The 24,652-nt window shown below is 38.8% G+C and overlaps 1 protein-coding gene across 4 annotated transcripts in view; it reads right to left on the reverse strand.

The window, feature by feature from the left end:
- The window catches only part of SAMD12 (sterile alpha motif domain containing 12), a 479,717-nt gene that overhangs the window by 309,330 nt on the left and 145,735 nt on the right, over positions 1–24,652 (reverse strand). For all 4 annotated transcript variants that reach the window (XR_005200699.1, XM_017530688.2, XM_037739309.1 and 1 more), the window contains exon 3: positions 1,196–1,325. Coding sequence is in view for 3 of the 4 variants with exons in the window: in XM_017530688.2 (XP_017386177.1) it covers positions 1,196–1,325 (130 nt within the window). In the remaining variant the exon portion in view is untranslated. The remainder of the gene's footprint in view (positions 1–1,195; positions 1,326–24,652) is intronic.

Genomic DNA, 24,652 nt, shown 5'->3' on the forward strand with positions numbered 1-24,652 from the left:
AATGAGAGACTTGATCTGAAGGGCCTTACAGTTCACTACCTTCCTATTTTCTGCTTCCGAGTACTTATTGACATCCACATATCATATTTGAATACCCTTATCTAAATGGAATCATAATTTGTGCCTTGAAGGTATTCATCCCTAGGGCAGAGAGTTAGTATTATTATATTCCATTTCAGAAGCTTGGAACATTGGTAGGTGCAGATGCAAGAAGGTGGTCAACAGGGAAATGAATGTCCAGAGGACAGGGGTGTCAGGGAAAGTGACTTTCTACCATGGACTCTTTCATGTGATTGGATACATGTGTATAGCTCATTGAGTCAAAGAAGTCAATATAGTTTATCTTAAAGTGTTTTTAAAAAGCATTTTCCGGGTTTGTGTTCTACTATAAAGACACATGCACATGTATGTTCACTGCAGCCTTTTGTACAATAGCAGAGACCTGAAACCAACCCAAATGCCCATCAATGATAGACTGGACAAAGAAAATGTGGTACATATATGCCATGGAATACTACGCAGCCATAAAAAACAATGAATTCATGTCCTTTGTAGGGACTTGGATGAATCTGGAAACCACGATTCTCAGCAAACTGACACAAGAACACAAAGCCAAACACCATATGTTCTCACTCATAGGTGGGTGTTGAACAACAAGACCACGTGGACTCAGGGAGAGGAGCATCACACACTGGGGACAGTTGGGGGTAGGAGAGAGACAGCAAGGGGTGGGGAGGGTGGGGAGGGATAACATGGGGAAAAATGCCAGATATAGTATGCACCTGAAGTAAAATAAATAAATTAAAAAAAAAAAAGCATTTTCCTATCTAGAAACCTTTTCTATTTGGAAGATCTACACAGTGATTCTGTAGCCAAGTTCATGTGAAAGACTTCCTTCTTTCCTTTCTCTCTGATTGGTATGCTCTTATTTTCTCTAGGATTTCCCCAACCCTGCACTGTGATTCCCATATACTTTTACAATGGGCGCTCAAAATCCACAGCATTCTATGATAACCACATACGTTTGTTATATAGCATGGTTCACATAAAACTGGAATTTATCACCCCTTTGAAAGTAAACCCATGCCAGAAAATTTCAGCAGGAAGATGCTGCTTCATGGTAAGGGTATGGGAAAGGCCACTGTGACTGGGAGAAAGAAAGGGAGTGAAATATCTGGGATACTGCATACTTTACCAGTTATGTCATGCTGTTTGAATGACTCACTGTAGATCTGATACTGATTCGGACAATGTTTCTTCAACCATTTGCAGACATCCTGCTGGGTCCATAGAGCCACTGGCTTAGACAGCTTCACCGTAGCTGACTATAAAGAAGGAAAAGAAGATCTGTCAACGCTGGCCCCATGCCTAGGAAGATACTGTAGTTAAAAGTCTTAGAGTATGTTAAAGGCTACAGAATGGATTCCCCTGAAGATAAATATCTAGTTACTGTCTTCCTCCTAACCTCTGCAGACCTTCTGAATACTGCTGAAAACCACAAAGAAAAGGTCCATGTGAAGAAGTTGTAAAAATGATCTAACCATCTCTGCTGGGAAAAAATCCCAAGGAATCTCTAGGAAGTAGTGTTTTTAAATGAATACTCTAGCAAAAAACAATGGGGTTGCTAAGCAATTAATTACATTTTACGGGAGAAATAGCTGGCCCCAAGTGCCTTTCTCTGTATTTCAAGAAGGCATTTAACTCTTGCTGTCCTTGACATTTCTAGAGCCTAGTACAACACTGGCTGCTGCAAGTGCTAATAATTATTTTACAAGTAAATGTTACTAGATTTAGAAGAACTGCAACTCTGTCTGGGGGCTCTGGACTTAGGGTGGCCCCAAAATGCCCAGGAGCATTAGTTATACCAAAGTAGGGAAGCAAAAAGTCAATTCCACTAGGATGTGGGAGAATGGTAATCAGATAATGGGGGCAGTTAGGCTTTATATAGAAGCCAACTAGTCAAGGTCTTTTTGGTTCACTGGATCTTTCCAGGAAGTACTTATGAGGAACATACACAAACCCACACACGGAGTGAGAAGAGGTTAATCACTGACCAACGATGGATTACAAATATATTAGTGAATAAGCATCAATTTAATGTCAGATGATACTCTCCCTCAGAGATCCCAGGAATTTGGTTTTGGCCAGATTAATGCTTCACTGTCTAGAATTTTTATCACTCTGGATCAGTGTTTGCCAAAAAAGTAAGGCTATCATATTGACAGTTATTTAAAGCCTCCTGGGTAGTACAAAGATGTGGCCATTATTATCCCTGCTCTTCTCCAGAGGCATCATTTCCTTCTACTTCTCTATCAAATCTTTCAGATTAAGGCAAGGGGAGAGCCTTCATTTGGTAGGAGTGTGATAGTAACACCTGCTGACATTTTTTGTTGTTGTTGTTGCTGTTGTTTTCTCTACAAAGAAAGGGCTTACTTCCGTCTCAGAATCTTTAAAAAAAAAGCAGTATATCTAGCATCTAATAACTTTTTAAAAACATTAAAGAAACAAAAGTAGAGACGGTGAGAGAGTCATAGTGAAAACAGTGAAATTAATATGGAAATGATTCAAGGTTGGAAAACATAGTGGTCAGGTATTATTTTTTATTTGTCTGTTTCCAATCATATGAGTCCTTGGGCCATCACTTACAAAATAATCACAATGCTGTAATCACATTGTGATTATTTTGTAAGTGATGGCCCAAGGACTCATATGATTGGAAATAAATAAAAATCACTTTTTATTTTGTACTGTGATAATTTCTTTCTTTTACTAATTGAGGTAGATTGTGTTTTCCAAAGATGATTTTATATATGTTCACATATTCATATATGTATGTTTTAATATAGACATATATATACACATATATACATACGTATCTGCTTTTCATTCAGTGGGACTGACATTTGTTCCACTAATACAGGGGGTTGATGCTCCCTCCTATTCCATTTCTGCAAGGTATGTGAACGTCATAACTAATATTACACAGTGGAATTGATGCTATGTGACTTCTGGGGCTAGGTCATAAAAAAGACACAGCTTCTGCCTGATTCACTCTCTGGCACTGACCTTGGAAACCAACCTTCTCCATGAGGAAGCCCAGGCCACATGGAGAGACCATGTGTAGGAGTCTGGGTCAATTTGCCAGCTAAGGTCTCAGTTGACAGTCATCATTAACCACCAGACAAATGAAAGAACAAGCTTAAGATGATTCCAGCCACCAGCCTTCAGATCTTCCATCTGAGGACCCCAGATACCACGATAGAGTCAAATCATCTTTGCAGTCCCCTGAGTGAATCCCTGACCCACATAATTCATGAGATCATAAACAATTGTCTAATATCACTAAGTTTTGGGGCAAATTATTTGGCAATCATAGTAACTGGAATACGTGGTGATGAAGGCAGGGTGAGAGCTGTTATAACTTTGTGTTCCCCAGAGTGTCTTGCTTTCAGTAGACGCTGTGTACATCCACGAAGATAAAGTGAATGAATTAATGAAATTAAACACATTCACAGATATAGCTTGCTATTTAATCAGCAGTGACTTTGACGTTCATCCCTTTCTGCTCTACCTTGCTGTGTTGTGCCTAGGCAGCTCCTAATCAAACATGCCTGCCTCTGCCTGCAACCCTTCACCCTGGAGTAATGGGCTACAGCCATTTCCCTTCTTACCTCTGTGAGAAATCATATTGACTTTTCCTAATTTTGATGGGAGAGGAAGACCCTGGGCATGGAGGGTATAAATGAATAAATGTTTTTGTTGTTGATGATGTTTAGATTTTTTCTTTATGCTCATCATCATGTCCTTTCCTTTGCACAATTAGAAAGCTAGAATTTTAGATCCTTTAGCTAGAAAGGCACTTACTACCATGTTTCACAAGTCAGCACCGCTGAATCTAGTTCTTTCCTGCTCTACAAATTTTCCTTCAGATTAGCTGAATGAGTTTATAGCTGACACATCATTACCCCGAAACTCTTGCAAGTTTCTTGCAAGTAAAGCTAATCACATCTTTTGAAAACTCCTATAAACCAGTCACAGAAGGCTGTAAATTAGGAAGCGAAAGGCAGAAAGATAAAGTTGCTTATACATCAATATACTAAACTTTTTCCTTCCTGGAAAGTCATTCTTAATTTGCTCATTTCCTGGGAAAAGGAGGACCCTCAGCCTCAACTGGGCTTCAGGTGGAAATTTACCCAAACACACCAAGCTGACTCAGAATGCAACCTCAGCAGCCCTCCACGTATGCTTTTGTTACAAGTTTTCCTTTTATCATGAATTCAGAGATTCTTAGGCTAACACTCAAGGAGCTGCTTTGCTTTATCCTTCAGAATATACTCTTACTAGGCATATACTAGTAAGCACATATACTTCAAAACTTTAGGCATTGATTTTTAAGACAGTATGAGTCTCGGTGTAGTGGCTCATGCCTATAATCTTAGCACTTTAGGAGGCTGAGGTGGGTAGATCACCTGAGGTCAGGAGTTCGAGACCAGCCTGGCCAACATGGTGTAACCCCACCTTTACCAAAAATACAAAAATTAGCTGGGCATGGTGGTGCACACCTTTAATCGCAGCTACTCAGGAGGCTGAGTCAGGAGGATCGCTTGAACCCGGAAGGTGGAGACTGCCTTTAGTGGAAACTGTGTCACTGTACTCCAGCAGTGACAGAGTGAGACTCTCTGTCTCAAAAAATAAAGAAAAAGTAAAGACGGTATGAGCCTACAGAGATGCCTCCATGTAAACAGGCATAATAAGTAAAGTGCGTGTGGGGTACTGTTTGTCTGTTCTTAATCAGATGGTAATAAAAGTACTGGTACCATTTATCAGATGATTGTCAGCCTTAGTGTTTTAATGAAATTACTATTAGTTTGCTACACCTTAAGAGCTGTAATGACTCATTACCCCAGTCTGCTGCTTCTTTCGGGATTCTCAGAGCTGACTTTAATTTGTTCTGCCTGACCTTCTCTTTCTGTAGCACCTGGGGTCAACCTCAGTTACTCCTCCTTCCATCAACATTTCCCTCATCCCCGACAGGTACCAAATGTTGGGAGTGAATGCCATAACCTGATTCCTTTAAAGAGCTTACACTTCACTTCTGTGTGCAATTAGAACAATAAGAAGCATATGTTAAACCCACATCACTCAAATTCAACATATTGTCCCACTGAAGGTAGAAAAGGAGAGGCAGAGCTGTCAAAGCCTTCTACCCACCGCTTCCTTTCCTCCACATCCAATGCCTATCCTCTCTTCACAGTCATCCCTAGATGATGACTTTCTCCGATATGCTGCTGGATTCCCACCCACTCCCTCAGTAGGGGCCTAAGCCTAAATAATCGTCTGTAAAGCAAAAAAATAAGGCATTTCACATTTACTAGAAACAGTAAACGCATTAGAAAAAAACATCCTGCCCAACAGCAAACATTAAAAAAATATTTGCCCCAGTTCTCTTTTCTGTGTTCATGTCTACTATATCATTCTCTGAATTTACAACCCTGGAGACAATTTTGGTTTATTTTGCTGCCCTGAAAGAGGCCCGAGGCAGTTTGTTATCTTAACTCCTATGCATAGTGACATGAAGCAGAATTCCAGACATTTCCTTTCTGAATTGGTCCTGGCCTAGTTACAGACAAACTGAAAGTGCATTTCAGATGCCTCTCCTTTCTGATGCCTTTACTTTGTTTTACAGGAAGAACTCCCTTTATGCAAACTACACATTCCTGAGGGAAAGGCTGTTTGCGAATTACTTTTTTTTTTGGCAAATGATTTCTATTTTAATTTACTCATATAATAAATTCAGCTATGTTTTATACTAATTTCTGTTTTGTATTTAACTGGAAAGAACTCTGAAGCATTAAGTTCTCCAAGGTAAACTTGAAGCTTTTCTGCTAACTAACGGAATAATTAAATGATTTAAAGAAGTTTGAAATTGAAAGAACATATTGCAAAATGCTTTTAGAGTTAAATTTTTATTTTGTGATTCAATTATCCCTTAGCTTATCTATTCTGCGATGTAAATTCTCTTTTAATTTACCGGGCTTTGATTTATAAGAGAACGCTACAATTGTAAGATCCCAATGGTTGTACAAACTCTTACCTAGGTGATCCCAGTTGGTTGATTATAAAACAATAGAGAATGCTTAGAATGTTTACATTCATTGCCAGGACAAAGTGAACTTTATGGCCAAATTTCAGAAAGTGGTAAACATATTTTTTAGTATCTCATTACAAGCAAGTGTTTGCAAGTTTTAAGAATTGCCTATTTCTTTCTTCCCCTACTATCTTGCAGTGTCCTTTCTTCAGTTCCCGGTCCTGTTCTATTGTGTCATTTTACTCAAGATTGCAGAGAAAGAAGGAAAAGGAGGGAACACACACACACACACAACCCAAACCATTAATGTCTACTTTAGCAGTTTTTAAAGCCCATTCACCAAAAAGGTCACTAAATATTAGGAAAAATGGTTAGCTCATAGAATACTTGATAATTAATTAATTTTAAAACACTAATAATACCCTCTTCTGTCACCTTAATTATTTCATAGAAAGAGAGGGTTAGAAAAATTTTAAAAAATATCTTGTCTATTGTATGCTGTTTCCAGAATGGTCTATAAAATTAACATATTGATGATTTTTCAGGGTATTGGACCAAAATATCTGACGACAGAGAAAACTCTTAAACTTCATGCCTCCTAAGAGGAAGACACCTCATTGCCAGAGAGCTTCCAGGTAAAAGAAGAATACATTTCCTTTTAGGTGAAAGAAAGATAAATATACATGGTGTATTTGTGTTTAACTGAAAAGAACTCTTAAACATTAAGTTTTACATTCTCCAAAATAACTTGAAGCTTTTCTGCTAAGCAGTAAAATAATTAAATATATAAAGTGTTATTTCATATTCTTTCATCTTTAACATCACCCGGATTATTTCTTGCTTTTAAAATTTTGATGCTAATCTCTTCTGATAGTCTAAGAGCCCCTAAAGACCAGTAATGTGTAAGCAACTTAGACAACTTTTCCCAATATATAGTGAGGCATTACAGTTTTTTCATCTGCTCTGCACAGGACATCTATTTTAGACACTTCCTTTCCTAGTCTTCTTCATTGGGACTTGTAGCTTCTTCATATTTCCTTCAAAAGGCACTATCCTCAATGTGTTGACAACAAAAATGGATATCAAAGCCTAAACCTTTATTATTAACAAGTAACAGGTGTCAATTCATCATTTGAACTCCCTATTAACCAATGTATTAGCTATTCTCCCACATTTGCATCATTTTCATAGACAAAAGCTCTTTGAGGTTCTCAAACTTTTAAGAGCACAACAAAGTCCTGGGACTATAAATCTAAGAACCACTGTTTAAAGACATCACTGTTGTAGTGTAATTTTTTTTTAAAAGAGGTAAGACTAGAGGATATTTTTTTCCTCTTAATTTGCCCATATTGATATTATTAATGGACTTTAAAATTTCTAAATGTTGAGACCACAAAAACAAAAAGTTTTCAAGGAATTTTAGTAGTTAATGGGTTCAAGTTTAAACCTAATACAAGAGTCCAATTCACTTTAAGACATCTAAGTTACTGGTCAGTAAACCCGGAGTATGATGAATATATCAAGGCTTGTGTTTGTAAACAACTTTACTTGGGTAAAGACAAGATGTCCATCTCCTAATTGAAAACGATTATTTTTTCTTTTCTTCTCCTTTTTCTCTTTGAGCCACACAAAATTTGGGAAAACACTGATCTAGACTCAGCACTTTCCCTGAAAAATCCACAGCATTAGAAAATGTGTCCTATGAAATAGGCCACACCATTGCTAATAAACACTGATGCTTTAAAACCTACTTTCATATGGAAGCCATATGGAGTTTTGCCTTTGGATAAGTGCGAGGCAAATCTCACTGTCCACTGTACTAATCTCCTGTTCACTCATCATATCAGAGGTCTCCACTGAGTTTCATGGCTTGTTTTTTTTTTTTTTGTTTCCTCTACTATGATGTAGGCTGATGAATCCCAAACTATATCTCCAGCTCAGTTTTCTTTCTGAACTATAGAATCATATATGCACATGCAACTGACTTCAGTTTCATTTGCCCATATAATAAATATCTCAAACTCAACATGTCCAAAGTGGAGCTCCTGTTCTTCCCCCTATGATGTTTCCTATCATAGAAACACTATACTTCCCACTGGGGAGGTCCTGAATCTTGGATTTATCATAGACTCCCTTGTTTCTCTAGTATTCTACATCTAATCTATTAGGGAAACTCGATGATTCTACCTTCACACGTATCCAGATGCCAATCTCTAATCCTGATTGGAAACACTATCATGTCACACCTAGATTCCTGCATCTGTGTACTAAGACAACAAACAGGTCATCTTGTTCTTCCTTCCCCTCAATGGAAATCTTTAAAATGACTTACAAGGGCTCACATGATTTAGCTACCCAGCTCTTTGATGTCATCTTTATTACTCTTTCCCTAAAACATTCTGTTACCACTACACCAGTCTTCATGCTATTGCTCAAAAATGCCAACTATGCCTGCTTTTTACTTTGCTGGAATATCCGTCTCCCAGAAACCTACATGGCTATTTCCCTCACTTCCTTCAAAGCCTTTGAGAATCGTTCAAATGCTCCCTTTTCAATAAGTCCTATCCCAATCTCCCTATATAAAAATGCAAGACTCCCTTCTGAAACTTCCTATACTCACTACCTTGCTTCACCATTGATCTCTCAATCATAAGTATCATCTAACACACTACACAATTCACTTATTTTTTCTACTGTTTATTATCTGTCTCTTCCCACTGGCTTGCAACCTGCATAAGGACAAGGGTCTTTCTTAATTTGCAAAGAATCTCAAACTTTAGAATAGTACCTGGCATACAGCAGGAACTCAATAATTATCTGCTGAACAAATGAAAGAACTGTCTATTCCACCATCATATATCACAGATCCTACATCCTTTGAGTGTCGGAAAACTGGTTCAGGTCCCAGCTGCACTCTTGACATTCCCAGGTTGGGACAAAAACAGCCTTTCCGCCGATTAGATTTCTTATATTGAGCCAAAAAATGCAGAGCCAGTCTTGCACTATAATTCTTAGCAAGACATCTCACATCTCTGATCCTCAATTTTTTTCTTTTTCAACTGACACAGAGAGTGATGTGATGAAACAAACTTGGCATTTGGAATCATGCAGACCTGAGCTGAAGGCTCTGGCACTCACTAGCACTGTGGGCCTTGGGCTGGTCACTAAAGCTTTCTAAACATATTTCTAAATTCACTGCAAATAATATGTATCTTACAGTTTGTGGAAGGATTAGAAATAGTTTAAAGCACTTTAAATAGTGCCTCTCACATATTATGTTTCCAGAAAGCACATCTTAATATCTCCTGAATAGCACTGGTGTCTTCTTCTGCTGGATTCTCAAGCCTGGCTTGGGGAAGCAGCAGGGCAGCACTGTGGACACAGGCAGAGTCTTTGGAGTCCAGCTGACTTGAGCTGTAGGTATTGTGAGATGGTGTTAGGTACAGTCAACTAAGATTGAAAGAAAAACAGTTGATAAGAAAGGAGGAGGATTAAAAGGTACCGGTGGAAAACGCAGGCATAGGAGGAGGACAAAAGTGAGAAAATGTAGAAAAAGGGGGAAAATGGAAAAAGAAGATACCAAATTAAGAGGGGCAAAGGCATGTTTCTCCTTATTCAGGCCCAGGTTTGCTGCAATGACACAGTATCACCTTGTGTCTCGCAGTGATAAGTCCTGCCATTTATTTCTCTCTGAACTAGTCCTCCTCTATTTCCAGGAGCACTCATGTACAAAGTGTCCCAATTCCATGCCAAAGATACAGCCCAGCTTCCTCAGGCACCTCATGGAGCTATTTATAAAGGCACACTATCCAGATGTGTAAACGCCACTGCTCACAAGCTGCGAAGCGGATGCTCGTAGGCAACGCAGTTAAGATCTGCTGGCCCCCAAACACATGCTGTGCTGGGCATCAGGGTTTCTACAATAAAAACTCATAGAGGGAATAAGCAGATGTGCTCAGGCACTCAACAGAAAACAAGACGTTCTGGCAGCCTGGATGACTCTGGTTATCAAGGCCTGTTCTTCCTATCAGCCCAGATTGCACAGCCTGTCAAGAGAAATACAGAGGGAGAGGATCACACTACTTTGTGTCTGCTCTGTCTTAGTACAGCAGGAAAACCTATCACTCATCCACACAGATGAGCACACCCGATGGGAGGTGCTGTGAGTGCAGGACACAAAGGCAGATGTTGCCCTGAGCACATACCTGTGGGCAAATCCCTCTGTGAATGTTCGATGAATGAAAGCATGACAAAAGCAAAAATGAAAACAAATATGAACCATAAAAATGGTTATTGATCATCACCATCATATCATTTCTACAATTCCTTCGGAATAATAATGTGGTAGATTGATGATAAAAATGTCCTCAGTGCAAGAATGGCCCTGCGTAAAATGACTAGAGGTCCTCTGCCATGAGACAGCATATATTTTCCCACCTCTTGAGTCTGGGGGCAGAAGGGAGCCATGCGGCTTGCCTTTGACTAAAAGAACATGGAAGAGAGTGATGAGCCAGGTCTGAGATGTGTTCTCAAGAGGCTTGACATGCTTTTGCGTTCTCTCTTGCTTTTCTGAAATCCTTCTGCGAATGTGTGTGGTCAAGCCTGACCAAATTAGCTTCAGGGATGTGGCTTAAAAGTATATGGATGCCATTCCAGACATCATGTTTGATACCATTCTAATGATATTCTTCCCACAAAATACAGGAAGAAACTGTCTTAAGAACTTTAGATAAATCATCTTGAATTCTCCTGACAACCTGCAAAGTCGGTATTACTGCTAGTAGAGAAACAGGATTAGAAAGGTAAAGTCTCTCATCCAAGGTCACACTGCTGGTGAATTCAGAACTGCATTCACTCCAGGTCTGCAGTAATTTCAAACTTCATGCTTACTTAATGATATCACTCTAATTTGATAGACACGGGGGAGAACAATGAGGATTAGCGATGTGAGCTATCTTACTGAGGTTTCCAGTGCTAGGTTGCTTCCTTAATGAGTTATGATAAGTCTGATCAAAGACAACCCTGCTTTTGTCTTAATCTGGGTATGCCAAAAGCAGAACTGGGTTCAGAACCAGTCATATGACTCCTACTCAAGGGCTTTTTCTACTCTCCTTATTGTGGAAGGATGCACATTTTCTATACTATGCAATAGGGCAATTCTTATCTTTCTGTCTCTCAATTATATCACTAGTAAAATGAGAATAAAAATGCCTACTCTGTCCATTGTACAAAGTTATTGTGAAGATCAAATCAAATAATCAAAAGTCAAAGTGTTTTATTTGGGTCATTTTATAGAAGAGAGAGGGCTAATGGGCCCAAGGGATGTTAGGGTCACCATGCTGTTGGCATCTGTTAAAAACAGATGCACTACAAAATATTGCTGCAATTGTATTTAGTAGGGCAGAGCAGGAATTTGGGGTCTTGCAGAGCCTAAGAACTCTGGAATTTCTTAGGGTAGGGAGTGGTCTTTACAAAGTTTCCAATACTAGTGTTCTTGGGTTTTGAAAGTTAGCCACCTACAACCCCAGGTCAATTATTTCTTGGTGTTAAAACAATTTGTCTATCTGTTAATTCAGCCAAATGATGAATTAAATTGACGGGGCTAGTATGGACTGAATATCTGTGTCTCCCCCAAATTCATATGTTGAAGCCCTAATTCCCAATTTGTCTTCCAAGACAGAGTCTTTAAGGAAGTAATTAAAGTTAAAGGAATTCATAAAGGGTAGTTCCCTGATACATAGGATTAGTGCTCTCATAAGAAGAGACCTCAGAGAGCTTGTGCTCTCTACCACACAGGGAGGGTGGCGCCTGTGCAAGAGGGGACAGGATGAGACCCTCACTAAAATCGAACCACACTGGGACCCTGATCTCAGACTTCCAGACATTGAACTGTGGAGGAAATACGTTTTCGTTGCGTAAGCCACTCAGTCCATGGTACTTCACTATGGCAGCAGGAGGTGATCAACACAGGAGCAAACTCCAGTTCAGGTGGACTCCTGTTTCAATTGAACTCCAGTTCAATTCAGACAAAATAGCCCAACAATCTAAGATTGATAGAGCTTTGAAGTTCTCACTATCAACACATAAGTGGGAAGAGGATAAACTAGAGGTTAGATGAATTATAACAGATTTTTAAAATTTATACATGTTTTTATATATTTTCATTTACTCTTCAAATATTAGGTTTTATACAATTAGAAGACATTTTTACTGAGAATTTGCCTCATTCACATAATTACTTTTATTTGTATGAGCTTTTTCCAGAATCCATGTCCATGTATATATCTTTATAAGTATTTTCCCACTAAAATAATAATGGGCCCTTATTTATGATTTAAGTAATTTTTATGCTTTTATAATCATTCTATTATTCATTTTAAAATTCTGTTTATTTCTATTCCTTTTGTTGCTATTACAGAAAGCATGAATGTGGTTTTAAAAAATGAGTTATCCCAAAGGGCTCAGAGTAAAAAAAAACATGAGCCTCTTGTCCCATCTCTTCTGGGTGGAAACTATCTTGTCTTCAAAGTATAACCCAAGCATGGTCCTAACTCAAACATCTCCCTTCTCCAACTTCAGCCGTAATTTCCGGGGGTAACCTCTCAGTGGTTCATCTTATTAGTCTCTAATTTATCAGACTCAAAGGATTATCCATTGATACCACAATGAGAATGATCAAAAATTAGCAGACATCTGCTAGCTTCTCTTGTGTCTTCTGAATGTCTGTGACTTAGTATTACTAATTTTAGTTCACCTATTATTTTTAACCTTAAATAATATATTTAAATCTACATGATTTTTCAAAGACCTAGAACCAACCCAAATGCCCATCAGTGATAGACTGGATACAGAAAATGTGGCACATATACACCATGGAATACTATATAGCCACAAAAAGGATGAGTTCATATCCTTTGCAGGGACATGGATGAATCTGGAAATCATCATTCTCAGCAAGCTGACACAAGAACAGAAAACCAAACACAGCACGTTATTTCTCATAAGTGGGTGTTGAACAATGAGAACACATTGACAAAGGGAGGGGAACATCACACACTGGGGTCTGTTGTGGGGTGGGGGCCTGGGGAGGCATAGCAGGGAGTGGGGAGATTGGGGAGGGATAACATTAGGAGAAATACCTAATGTAGGTGACGGGGGATGGAGGCAGCAAACCACCATAGCATGTATGTACTTATGTAACAATCCTGCAAGATCTGCCCATGTACCCCAGAATGTAAAGAAAAAAAATTTATGAAAATTTTGCAAGCCAGTTTTAAACATAGCCATTAAAAATAAGTTAATATATAAATGTACAGTTCAACAAATTACACTGAAACAAAGGCAACACATACTTAAACCTTAAAAAATTTTTTTTCTATAATCATTCCTTGCCTTCAAAGTTGGATCTTCTGTCATCTACGGTACTACTATTATTACATATTGTCAAGGTTAACAGCAATATTTTCTATTCTAAGACCTCTATTTGGTCTGCTATGCTAAGTATAATTGTAAATTTAGTCACAGTTAAAAAAATCAATAAGCAGCATTAAGCTTATTGTGGTTACATATACTATCCCAATGCCAGGCAAATTAGTCTGGCTTGGATGATTTTCTCTTCTATCACATTCTCAGTAGTGCAATGTCATATCCACTAACAATCACACAGAAGTTTCCCAGCATTAAAAGTAAATAGACTTTCCCTTCTTATATGCCAGCAGTTGCCTACATTCATGCCACAATTTAGTTTAATTCATATTTGGAGCAAATATTCTTATGCAGTGTTAAGAGCCTTTGGGGGTATTTACTTATTTAACTTTGAGACAGAGTCTCACCCTGTCACCTAGTCTGGTGTGCATTGGTGTGATCCTGGCTAATCTCAATCTTTCAGGTTCAAATGGTCCTCCTATCTCAGCCCCACAAGCAACTGGGACTACAGGTGCATGCCACCATACAGGTAATTTTTAAAAAAAATTCTTTGTAGAGATGAGGGTCTCACTATGCTGTCCTGGCTGGTCCAAGCTCCTGGGCTCAAACAATCCTCCTGCCTTGGCTTCCCAAAGTACTGGGATTACAGGCATGAGCCACCGTGACTGGCAACTTTGGAGTATGCAATTTCCTTTCTTTTCCTCTGGTTTTGTTGGTATCAATTTTTTCAAAGATTTTAGTCATATTATCTATTTAGCAAATTCCTGTTTTTGCTAAAGATCTACCTCATGGAGTTATCCTGGCCCCAGATTACACTGGGTGCTCCCCAGACCTGCTACATAGGGGCCATTTGTTATTTCCCTCCATTGCTGCCCTGGGTAGATGGTTGGATGGATAAACTGTCCCTTGGATCCCAATCTTCCTTTTTCTTAGTTTACATCTTCTTTTTGCTGGAACACATTCATAAGCAACTTCCTAAGAAAGGACTTTGGAGGTAAACATTCTCAGTCCCTGCATGTCAGAAAAAGTCTTTATTCTATCTTTACATTTGATTGATAAAATGGTTAGATCTAGAGTTCTAAGTTGCAAAAAAAAAAAAAAAAAAAAAAATCCCTCACAATTTTGAAGGCATTGCTCCACAGTTTTCTACCTTCAAGTGTTGCTATGAGAAATTTAAGGTAGCTTGATTTTCATTCCTTTTTTGCTCTCTTATATTTTTCCCCTAGAAGAGTTTAAGGACCTTTTTATTCTTGATATTCTAAAATTTTAAGAGAATATGCTTAGATATGGGTCTTCTTCCACTCTTTCTGAAAGATAGTCAGTAGTCCCTTTTTAAAGATCAAGCCCTGGAAAATCATGTATTATTAGTTTTTAAGGTATATTTCCTACTCTCTTCTCTTTTCTAGAATGCCTATTACTAAATATTGGACCTTCCAGATTAAGTATCTACATTTTAAAAAGTTTTTATTTTTAGTTTGGCAAAATACACATAACATAAAGTTTACCATCTTCAAAATTTTTAATTGTACAATTCAGTAGTATTAAGTATACACTGTTGTGTAACCGTCATCACCATTGATCTCAAGAACTCTTTCCATTGTGCACAACTGAGACTCTGCACCCATTAAACAATAACTCTCTATGCCCTCTTCTCCCCATTCCCTCTGGCAATTACCATTCTAATTTCTGCTCCTGTGAGTTTGCCTACTCTATCCTCATATAAGTGGATTCATGCAACGTTTGTCTTTTCGTGACTGGTTCATTTCACTTTTCCTATTGTCCTGAAGGTTTATTTATGTTGTAAAAACTGTCAGCATTTCCCTTCTTTTTGAGAATAAATAACCTTGTCTGGTTTCTCCATAGGAAAGCATCTTGGAACAGTTGTATGAGCTAATGGAATCTGTTGTAGTACCTCACACTGTCTCCGTATACTCTAGTTGGCTTCCTTCCCCATCCTCCCACTGGACATGCTCTTGACATGGCCCTGAGGCATGCAGGTTGCTAATTCTAACATTACTTCCTCCAAGACCACACCTTCCTTCCTGTGGCCTCCTGGTAGCCTCTGACACAATGGAACACACTTTCTTCTAGAGACACTTTCTTCTCCTGGCTTCCACACCTCTCTTTCTGATGGTTTTCTCTCTACCTCACTAGCTAGTCCCTCTTTCTCTATCCCATCTTCCTCTTTGACCTAAATGGTGTGCTTTGGGGTTTGGTGTGGGAACCCCTTTCTACTTTCTATCTGTACTCTCTCCTGGGGTAGTTTCAAGTCCCACTGGCTTTAAATACTGTCAATAAATCAAATGACCCTTAAGTTTATTATCTTTCTCAATATCACTCTTTAACATCCTCTCCATCTTTACCAGCTGCCTACTTGATATTCCACTTGGCTGTCCAACAAAGAGAACTTTCCAACTTAACATGTTCAAAACAGAATTCATTCCCTCAAATCTGCTCTCTCAACCGTTTGTACAACCTGGTAGATCTTGACCAAAAGCCGAGTAATTATCCTTATACATACATACATACATCATACATATATGCATACATTCATGTATGTACAGGACTATGAGGTCTACCCAGAAAATATCTTTAGGATGCATACATTTACTTCTACCTTTACTCCTTCCACCCCTATTCAAAGGCAACTATTTCTCACCTAGACTCTGGCAATAACCTCCTATTTCCCAAATTCCACACTTTCCACCTACAATCTATTTTTCACAGCACAATCAGAGTAAACTTAAAAATATGTAAATTTGATTGGGTCCTTCTAAGAGTGGCTTCCCCCTGCACTTAACAATAAAATCCAAACTCCATTCTCCAGTCTGCAAGGCCCTCTCTCCTAATGTATCCCCTATTCCCTGTTGTCTTGACGTTCGAAGATTAAGACAGTCCTGTTCTTTCTCTTCCTCCAACACATAAAGCCCACCCTTACTTGAGACTGAGTAATGAAAGCTAGCTCTTCTCTCAGATGTTCTCATGGCTAGCTGCAGCTTGTCAGTCAGATCTCAGCTGAAACATCATTTATTCAGGGTTGTCTTCTTTGACCATGGGATCTTAAGCAATGCCCAAGACTTTTTTTGTTGTTTGTTTGTTTGTTTTTAAACACATCCCATCTTCACTATATCCCTTAACATGATCTGGTATTTTCCTACACCTCTTTACTACAACATTCTCTGCACTTAGCACCTAGGCACTCAATGAATATTCTTTAGATGAACGAATCACACAATAAGTATGGAGCTCTCTCCACTGTCCATGTTTCCTAATGACATAAAAATTCTAGAATTTAGAGTACAGAAAAACATTTTCTCCATGTATCCGTTCCTGTCCAAATTTGATAGAAAAACAGGGTTTTTATGTTAAGACAAAGGCGAGCAACTTGAAAAGCCCAGGAGTGGCCTTGTGGATCTGTATAAAAATACAGTACTGTGTTTGCTCTGTCTCCATTCATCCATTCATTCAAATATATTTACTGGATACTTGTTCAAAGCCTAGCCTTGCATTAGGTATGGAGTTTTGTGTGAATAATACAAAAGGGGTCTTTCCATCACTGTACACTTTTTATTCACAGGTGTGAGCTCAGAAGACCAATACATCTGATAAGCAAGGTTGTATGACATCACACACTCAGCCTGCCTCTGCTCAAATGGCATTCCATGGATCTGGGTTTGCAGCTCTGTTTTTCCATTCACTAGCTGTGTACTCACAAGCAGGTAGCTTAATTTCTGTAAGCCTCTGCTTCACCATCAAGATAAAGGGGATAAATATATTTACCTCACATGTTTGCTACAAGAATTCAATTGGAAAATAAATGTAAAACGTTGTTTAGTTCCTAATGCTACTGATAATTAATGATAATTAATAAATAGTATTCTCTGCCATTACTATTTTATTATTACTCCTCCTCTTGGTACAGCTGCCATTTCCACTACTGATACTAACTCTCTCTCTCTCTTTTTGTTTTTGAGACAGGGTTCACTGTTGCCCATGCTGGAGTGCAGTGGCATAATCATAGCTCATTGCAGCCTCGAAATTCTGGGCTCAGGGAATCTTCCCACTTCAGCCTCTTGAATAGCTAGGACTATGGATTTGCACCACAACAACCAGCATTTTTTTTTTTTTTTTTAAGTAGAGACAGGGTCTCACTGTGTTGCCCAGGCTGGTCTTGAACTCCTGGTCTGAAGCAATCATCGTGGCTACTAACATGATTTTACAGAAGAAATATGAGGCAGGTGAAAATCAGGATTAAAATGTGTTTTTAGAAATATTATGTCAACAGCCATATAACAAACCAGACTGGTTATTTCCCAGGGGCATAATCCACTCAGAACCACAGGAAGGCAAAAATGTGTAGGATTTGATGGTTCCCATTTTATAGCGCCTTTCCAGAAAACAGTATAAAAAGATAGGAAACAAAAGTACAATATCCTGGTCATTTCTTTGACTTGGGCATGAAGCTGGCTCTTATTATTAGAAAGGGAAATTTCAGCATCCATGCTGATGGGCCATGAATAGCCAATTAAACATGAATCTCAGCTCCCAATCAGCCCACACGTGCCTTGGCCAAGAGGAAGCATTTTAATTTGCTCAGCGTTTTCTTCTAATATGACTTGTCCTTTGGGTCTTTGAGGCTGACTGGCCTCCTCTAGGGAGGATCATTCAGGACCATGAAGAGAAATCTGGGAATCTCACTGAGCAATGCTCACTTGGCTCATGAATTCTATTTGTGGAAATGAAATCTTGAATCCCATGGAGGTGCTTAGCAAACCCAGAAGCAGAAAATCTCTCCCACCTGACAAACATCACCCAGAGTCCATGTGAATGAACAATGACACTAAAAGAGACACCACAAATGCAATTTTCCTACTTAACTAAATCACATTTCTCCACAAAACACCATCTAAAATCCTCTTTCACATTTTCATCCTTTCTAGCTCCCGTTTTTTCTTTTTAATAAGCTTCCCTTTTCATTTTTTAATTCTATCTCCATTTTCCCTTTGAATTTAGCCAGGTTGTTAAATTAAAAACCCTCATCTTCTGTCTTTGCATGCACATTATTTTCCGTTTCTATTCTGGGGCCTCATTCTGCTCCTTTAGCCATTTGACATTCTGAGCAGGTGCAAAAGAAGGCTGCAGGTTCAAAGGTGTATCTTCTGCACTTCTTGACCCCTTTGATTTGAAAGCACATTACCTTAATAATAAAAATATCTAGGTTACACATTTGATATACAGACCAGAGAGAATCAAGTTCAGGACATTTTTTTCTGATGCTTTAAAGAAATGCCCAGAAAAGGATTCCAAACTAATTTTCCACTGATTCTCTATTCCTCCATTACATTATTTTTCTATACATTTTATACATCAGTGAAGTCATTTGGGATTTCAGAGTCATTTGGGATTATTGATTATGAAGCAGCAAAAACCTTTCACACTGCAAGGAAGGTGATGCCAGCCTCTATTTTAGCTAGCTTTTCAATCATATTATTTCTACTTATAAAATGTATTTTAGGCCATAATTCGTTTTAGAGACAAACTAGTTTTCAAGTTACTGTTATTCGTTCAAAAGTGACCATATAAAAAGTTTAAAATCTGTAGATTTAATGTGCCTGACACTTAATTTCATGCTCTGTTTGCCCCATTGTTCAAAGCAAATAGTAAAGTCTTCAGCTATATACGTGTATGTGTGTGTGTTTATTCAGTTCATGACTTCAGTTTTTACAATGTTAATATATTGCTTTGTAAAAAAAATCTGCTACACAGGAAAGGTGTCAAACAATTTTTTTTTTTGAGACAGAGTCTCACTCTTTTGCCCAGGTTAGAGTGCAGTGGCATGATCTTGGCTCACTACAACCTCTGCCTCCCAGGTTCAAGCATTCTCCTGCCTCAATGTCCTGACTAGCTGGGATTACCGGCACCTGCCACCACACCTGGCTAATTTTTGTATTTTTAGTGGAAATCGGGTTTCGCCATGTTGGCCAGGCTGGTCTCAAACTCCTGACCCCAAGTGATCTGACCGCCTCAGCCTTCCAAAGTGCCAGGATTATAGATGTGAGCCACCACATCCGGCCTCAAACAATAATTCATAATCTATCACATTAACTTTGCAGTTCCTATTTGCAATGCATTCTGATTTACAGGGTTAACATATTCAGCACACTTCTACGTTTTCTCCTTTAAAAAACTACTTCCAAGTGATGAAGAAATGGACAGAAGAGTAGCATTAGAAGCAGGTAATCTGCCTCTGCATATTATAATTCAAATGATTTAAAAGCCACTTACAACAAGCAAACAATTACTAATAAGTATGGATGACTATTTGGGGTCAGGTACATGCAAAGACTTTTGAACTTGTTTAATAAGTGACCCCTACTAACTCCTAAGAATTTTAAAAGAAGAAAACTTAAAAATGATAACATTTTATTATCAGACAGAAGGCAAATGTTTAGGTAGCTTTTTCTATAGAATAACTAGAAGATTCATTCACTTACATAATATGTAATCAATTCTCCACTACATGCAAGACACTTTGGGATACATGGGGACAAAACACAGACAACACACCTGCCCACACCTGGCTTATATTCTAACACAAGAGAAGATGCTAAGGAGCCAACAATCCAAATGGAAGGCAATAAAATTGAGTGGTGAGAGGGCCCAGGACCAGGATCAGTGGGAGTGGTACTGTGAGGGGCTGTCTATTTAAAATGACGTGGCCAGGGTCATTTCCTAACACAACTACACATTTCTATTGAAAGCTTCTACTTCCAATGACAATATGGCCTCTGATCTGTTCTGAACTCTAATATAATAGTGTCCCTCACATATGATCCATTCCTCCTCCCATTATTTTTTTTCATCTATATATTACAATAATTTACATGGTCCTATAACGACATAATTGTAATATCCTATAATCACACATGGCATTGTACTGTATGATGGGTAAAGTATAAAAACAAACCATTAAATGGAAGGAAGTTTCACTTATTCAATTTAATTCATTTAACATTTATTAAGCACCTACTGTTTGCCATAAACTGTGCAATTTGCTGGGACACAAAGATGAAAAATGAAGACTTGGGTCTTAGAGTCTCTGAGAGACAGCAGGAGACAGAAACAAAATTAGGTAAGGGTACTGAGTACACAGTAGAATTGCAAGGACAGAGAAAAGCAGCAGATGATTTGGTCAGCCAACCCGCCATCTACACAAGTGAATGTGACGTGCAGACATGGAATCAGAGAGAAGGTAGAGCAAATAGGGTATTTTTAGGACAGAGATGAATGAGAATATCAATGCAATAAAAACAAGAAACCACAAAATTGAGGGAGTTGAAAGATGCTGAGAAGGGAACGTTACTGGAGGGAGAAGTGTAGAGGAGGAGGAGGAAAAAAGCTGGACTAGGGCAGAGATGATGAGGCCATGAATAGTGAGAGAGTTTGGCTCACAAATAACAAGGCTGGCCACATGCACACACACACAGGCGTTTCTCAAACTGTACTTGGCTGGTTACTGGTGATGCAAGGATGAAAAGTACCTATTTCTATGGTCCCATCTGGAAACCTGACATGAGGCCACCAACTCACCTTCTCGGCTACATCACCCATCACTTCCCCAGAACCATTTCTCTAGCCACAAAAATGCCTGCCCTTTCAGCCTTTGCATATAATGTTCTACCTGGGTAGGATGTCATTTCCACGTTCTTTACCTGGAGACTTCCTGCATGCCCTTCTAGCCCCAAATTAAATATAACCTCTATTAGAGGATTCCCCCAACACCCTCTTCCTTGTTCGCACAGTTCTTGGTAACATTTTCCAATTAGAGTGCTTTTCTCAGTTAGGCTTAATTATCTGTATAACTGTCTGCTCCTACACAGAACCCTGAGCATTTCGTGGGTACAGACAGTTCTATCCATCATTTCTACGCTTCACATGGTCTACCACATAGTAGTCGCTGATTATATAAATGTTTGCTTTATATAATTGCTTACTCCAGCAATCCTTTAACAAAGGTTCAGATACCCAAGACAGAAAACATTATACTATGGATGTTTCAATTAATATTTTAAAAAATTATACATGGTAATTCTTGAATGTATTCTCACTGTAACAATTTAAATAACAAAGATGTACAAAGAACCTCAACACTCTTTTCATGCTATATGCCCAATTCCATTCTTCTCAGCAGAGGCAGCCACTATCTTTGAGGTACAGATTTACGCACATTTTCTTTCCTTTGTATTTTACCTCTGTACATATGTAAAGCACCAACATATAGTTTTCTATGAGAACTGGTTTTTACTTAACAAGAAGTTTCAGACATATTTTATATCCTGGAATAGATAGATTCATCTCCTTATTTTCAATTGACACATAATATTCACTAGTAAACAGAAACAGGCAACAACAACAAAAAATCATTAAGTTTTCACCTTAGAAATATGCAAGCACTGAGAATACATAGTGGGGAAACATGCTCTCTGTTAGACTGGTTTTGCTTTATTGAAGTGCAAATTAGTGTTTTTCTAAACGTTTATAACGCGCAAATTCTACTTCAAGGTCTCTATACTCTAGAAACACAAGGACAGATGTTTAAAAGGGTACATATAGGTGTGCATTGCTATGATATTTTTAATAGGGAAAACTTGGAAACATCCTAAATGTCCATACAGGCTTACTAAATGGTGAAACATCTGCAATTGATTTTTTCAGTCTCAGGTACATGGTATTAAATGATTCTAATTTTTCTATAGTCTTATGTCTGTTCCTTCCAAAGCCTGCTTTATTTCAAATCTCTCTCATTTCTAATATTTCCAAACAATGCAATTCAGGATTATATGCACATCTGATAAAATGAGACATTACTTATTTCCAGAGATTTTTAATAGCCTTGTCTTGCTTCTCTTCCTGCACAAAGTAAAGGATATGGTTACTCTGGTAAACTTGTACACATCTCTCTTTCAGTTTGACGCCAAACTTGAATTCAAGAAGACAACAGTAGTTTTTACTTTATTATTAATAATAGGCGTGTGCTGAATGTCAATTATATTTAAGGGATGGTGGAGGGGATAGCGGTAACACATACAGATACACAATCCAGTTTCACACGAGCCAGATACTCTAATTCTGGCAACCATGGATCATTAAAAAGGAAATAAGCCAGAATGTTTGTGTGTTTGTTTATCTGTCTATTCGCATATCCATCTATCTGCTGGCTAGATCAATGCAGTGAAAGAGGATCAAACAGAATCCTCCACAAAATCAAACTAGTAAAAAAGCAAGGAGGCAAGCAAGCAAACCCAACACAACAGCTGAACATAAAAACAAAGAGAAATGAGGACCATTCTCAAAATCCAAAGCACAGAGGCCAAGGACCACGTGGGAACACAAAAGGCAATTTCTGGTTATCCCAGGGTGCCAGGATAAACGGTTAAGTTCTATAAGAAATGGATACAAAGTGGAAGAAAGTGCTGAATCCAAAGAGAATCCTCAGTTGGTGTGGGGAATGGATGGCTTCTTTCCTGACCAAGAAACTAGAACTTCACAGGTGATGGGGCTAGAACCTTAAATTTGGTGGGGCGGGGCTCACCCAGCTGTAGGCAATGGGGAGAAGTCCAGGGAGACAGGTGCATCACAGGTGTTAGGTGCATAGTGAGATGCCATGGCTCAGGCAGGTGTTGGAGATCACCTAGGATCAAAACAAGTATTCATCCAGGAATCACAGAGAGCACAGCAGTGGCACGTGTAACATTCAGCATCATGTGGGAAGTTGAGCAGGTGGTGAGTGGGCAGGAGAAAGCCAGGCTCCCACTGCTTGGCACAGGCTTGGGCAAAGGACATGGACTCTGAGAAGGTGAGCCAGGAACCAAGGCAGGGCAGTCCCAGCCTTGTAAGAACTGGAGGATGAATAGGAGAATCCTGATGAAGGGGAACAGAAAAGTGATCCTTCTCATTACAAGTGCCACGTTACAAAACAGGGAAGAGATGCTCCCACAAAGACTAAGTCCAAAGAAACCCAAGGAGCAAGATCTGACTCCTGACGAGGGTCCCTTAAATTCTCTCTGATTAACGACCAATATCCCACACCCTTGGCCTGGGTGGAAACTTTAAATTTGGTCAAATGGCTTCAGCTTTGGGGATCAGAGGGCTTCCAGCACAAGGGGACAGGCAGGTCATCATACTAAATTACTGAGTTTGGCTGGAGGAAGAGGGAAAAGTGTGGTTTTGGCAACACTGCTGGAATTATAAGGCCTTAATTAGATTACTGGATCAACCTCTGACTCGCAATGAATGTCCTTAGGGAGGCTGTTTAATCTCTCTGTGAGACTATGTCTGAGCTTCCACACTAAAAAATGAAAATAATATTTCAGAAGCAGCTTAAAGGAGAAGCCCATAAAAGCAACAGTGTTGTTAAAAGGATTAGGATTTCAGCTGATCCTTCAATTATATGCTGTCCTTCACCCTCTGGCCTTGCAAAAAAACCAACCAAACAAACAAAAAAACAAAGAAAGAAAGGAAAGAAGGCTGGGAGAAGTCCCCTCAAATAACCATTGTAAAGAAATGCATTTATATAGGTCATGGGGCTAACTTTGCTAAACCTAAACTGATTGTGTTGCAAAGCAGTGTAACATGATGGAGTCATTCACTTTCAAGTATCCTGTAAATTAGAAATGGTAGGGGCAGAGTGACTCTATTTCCACTCGCCCATGAGAGTTGGACCAGAACCACCACAGAGAACACTTCTGAGAAAAGATGGGTCCAGGAAAAGCGCATTATAGGTTGACTATGGTTAGGCCTTATTCCCCACAGTCAGGGAAAAATTAGGTTAACTAAAGGTAGTGATTTATATTTGGGAAAATAGTACTAATTTAAACCTAACTAGTGGAATGCTATTTCGATAAGAATATGCTTCTTTAAAAGTCAAGAAGGTAAAAAGAGTCTTCTGAAAGTAGAAAAAAGGATACATAGAAACAACTCTATTTGCTATTATTTGGTTTATTTTGAGCAAATGCAGTTCCTGTTAAAGGCTCCTAATGGGTCGTTCCTTTAGATTCTTTTTTTCATAGAGCCTAAAATATTTGGGCAGGATTTGCCAATGAAATTATCAAAAACCGGGGCCAATAATCAATTACAAAT

Source organism: Cebus imitator, unplaced genomic scaffold, assembly GCF_001604975.1.
Source record: "Cebus imitator isolate Cc_AM_T3 unplaced genomic scaffold, Cebus_imitator-1.0 Scaffold68, whole genome shotgun sequence".
NCBI lineage: Eukaryota > Metazoa > Chordata > Mammalia > Primates > Cebidae > Cebus > Cebus imitator.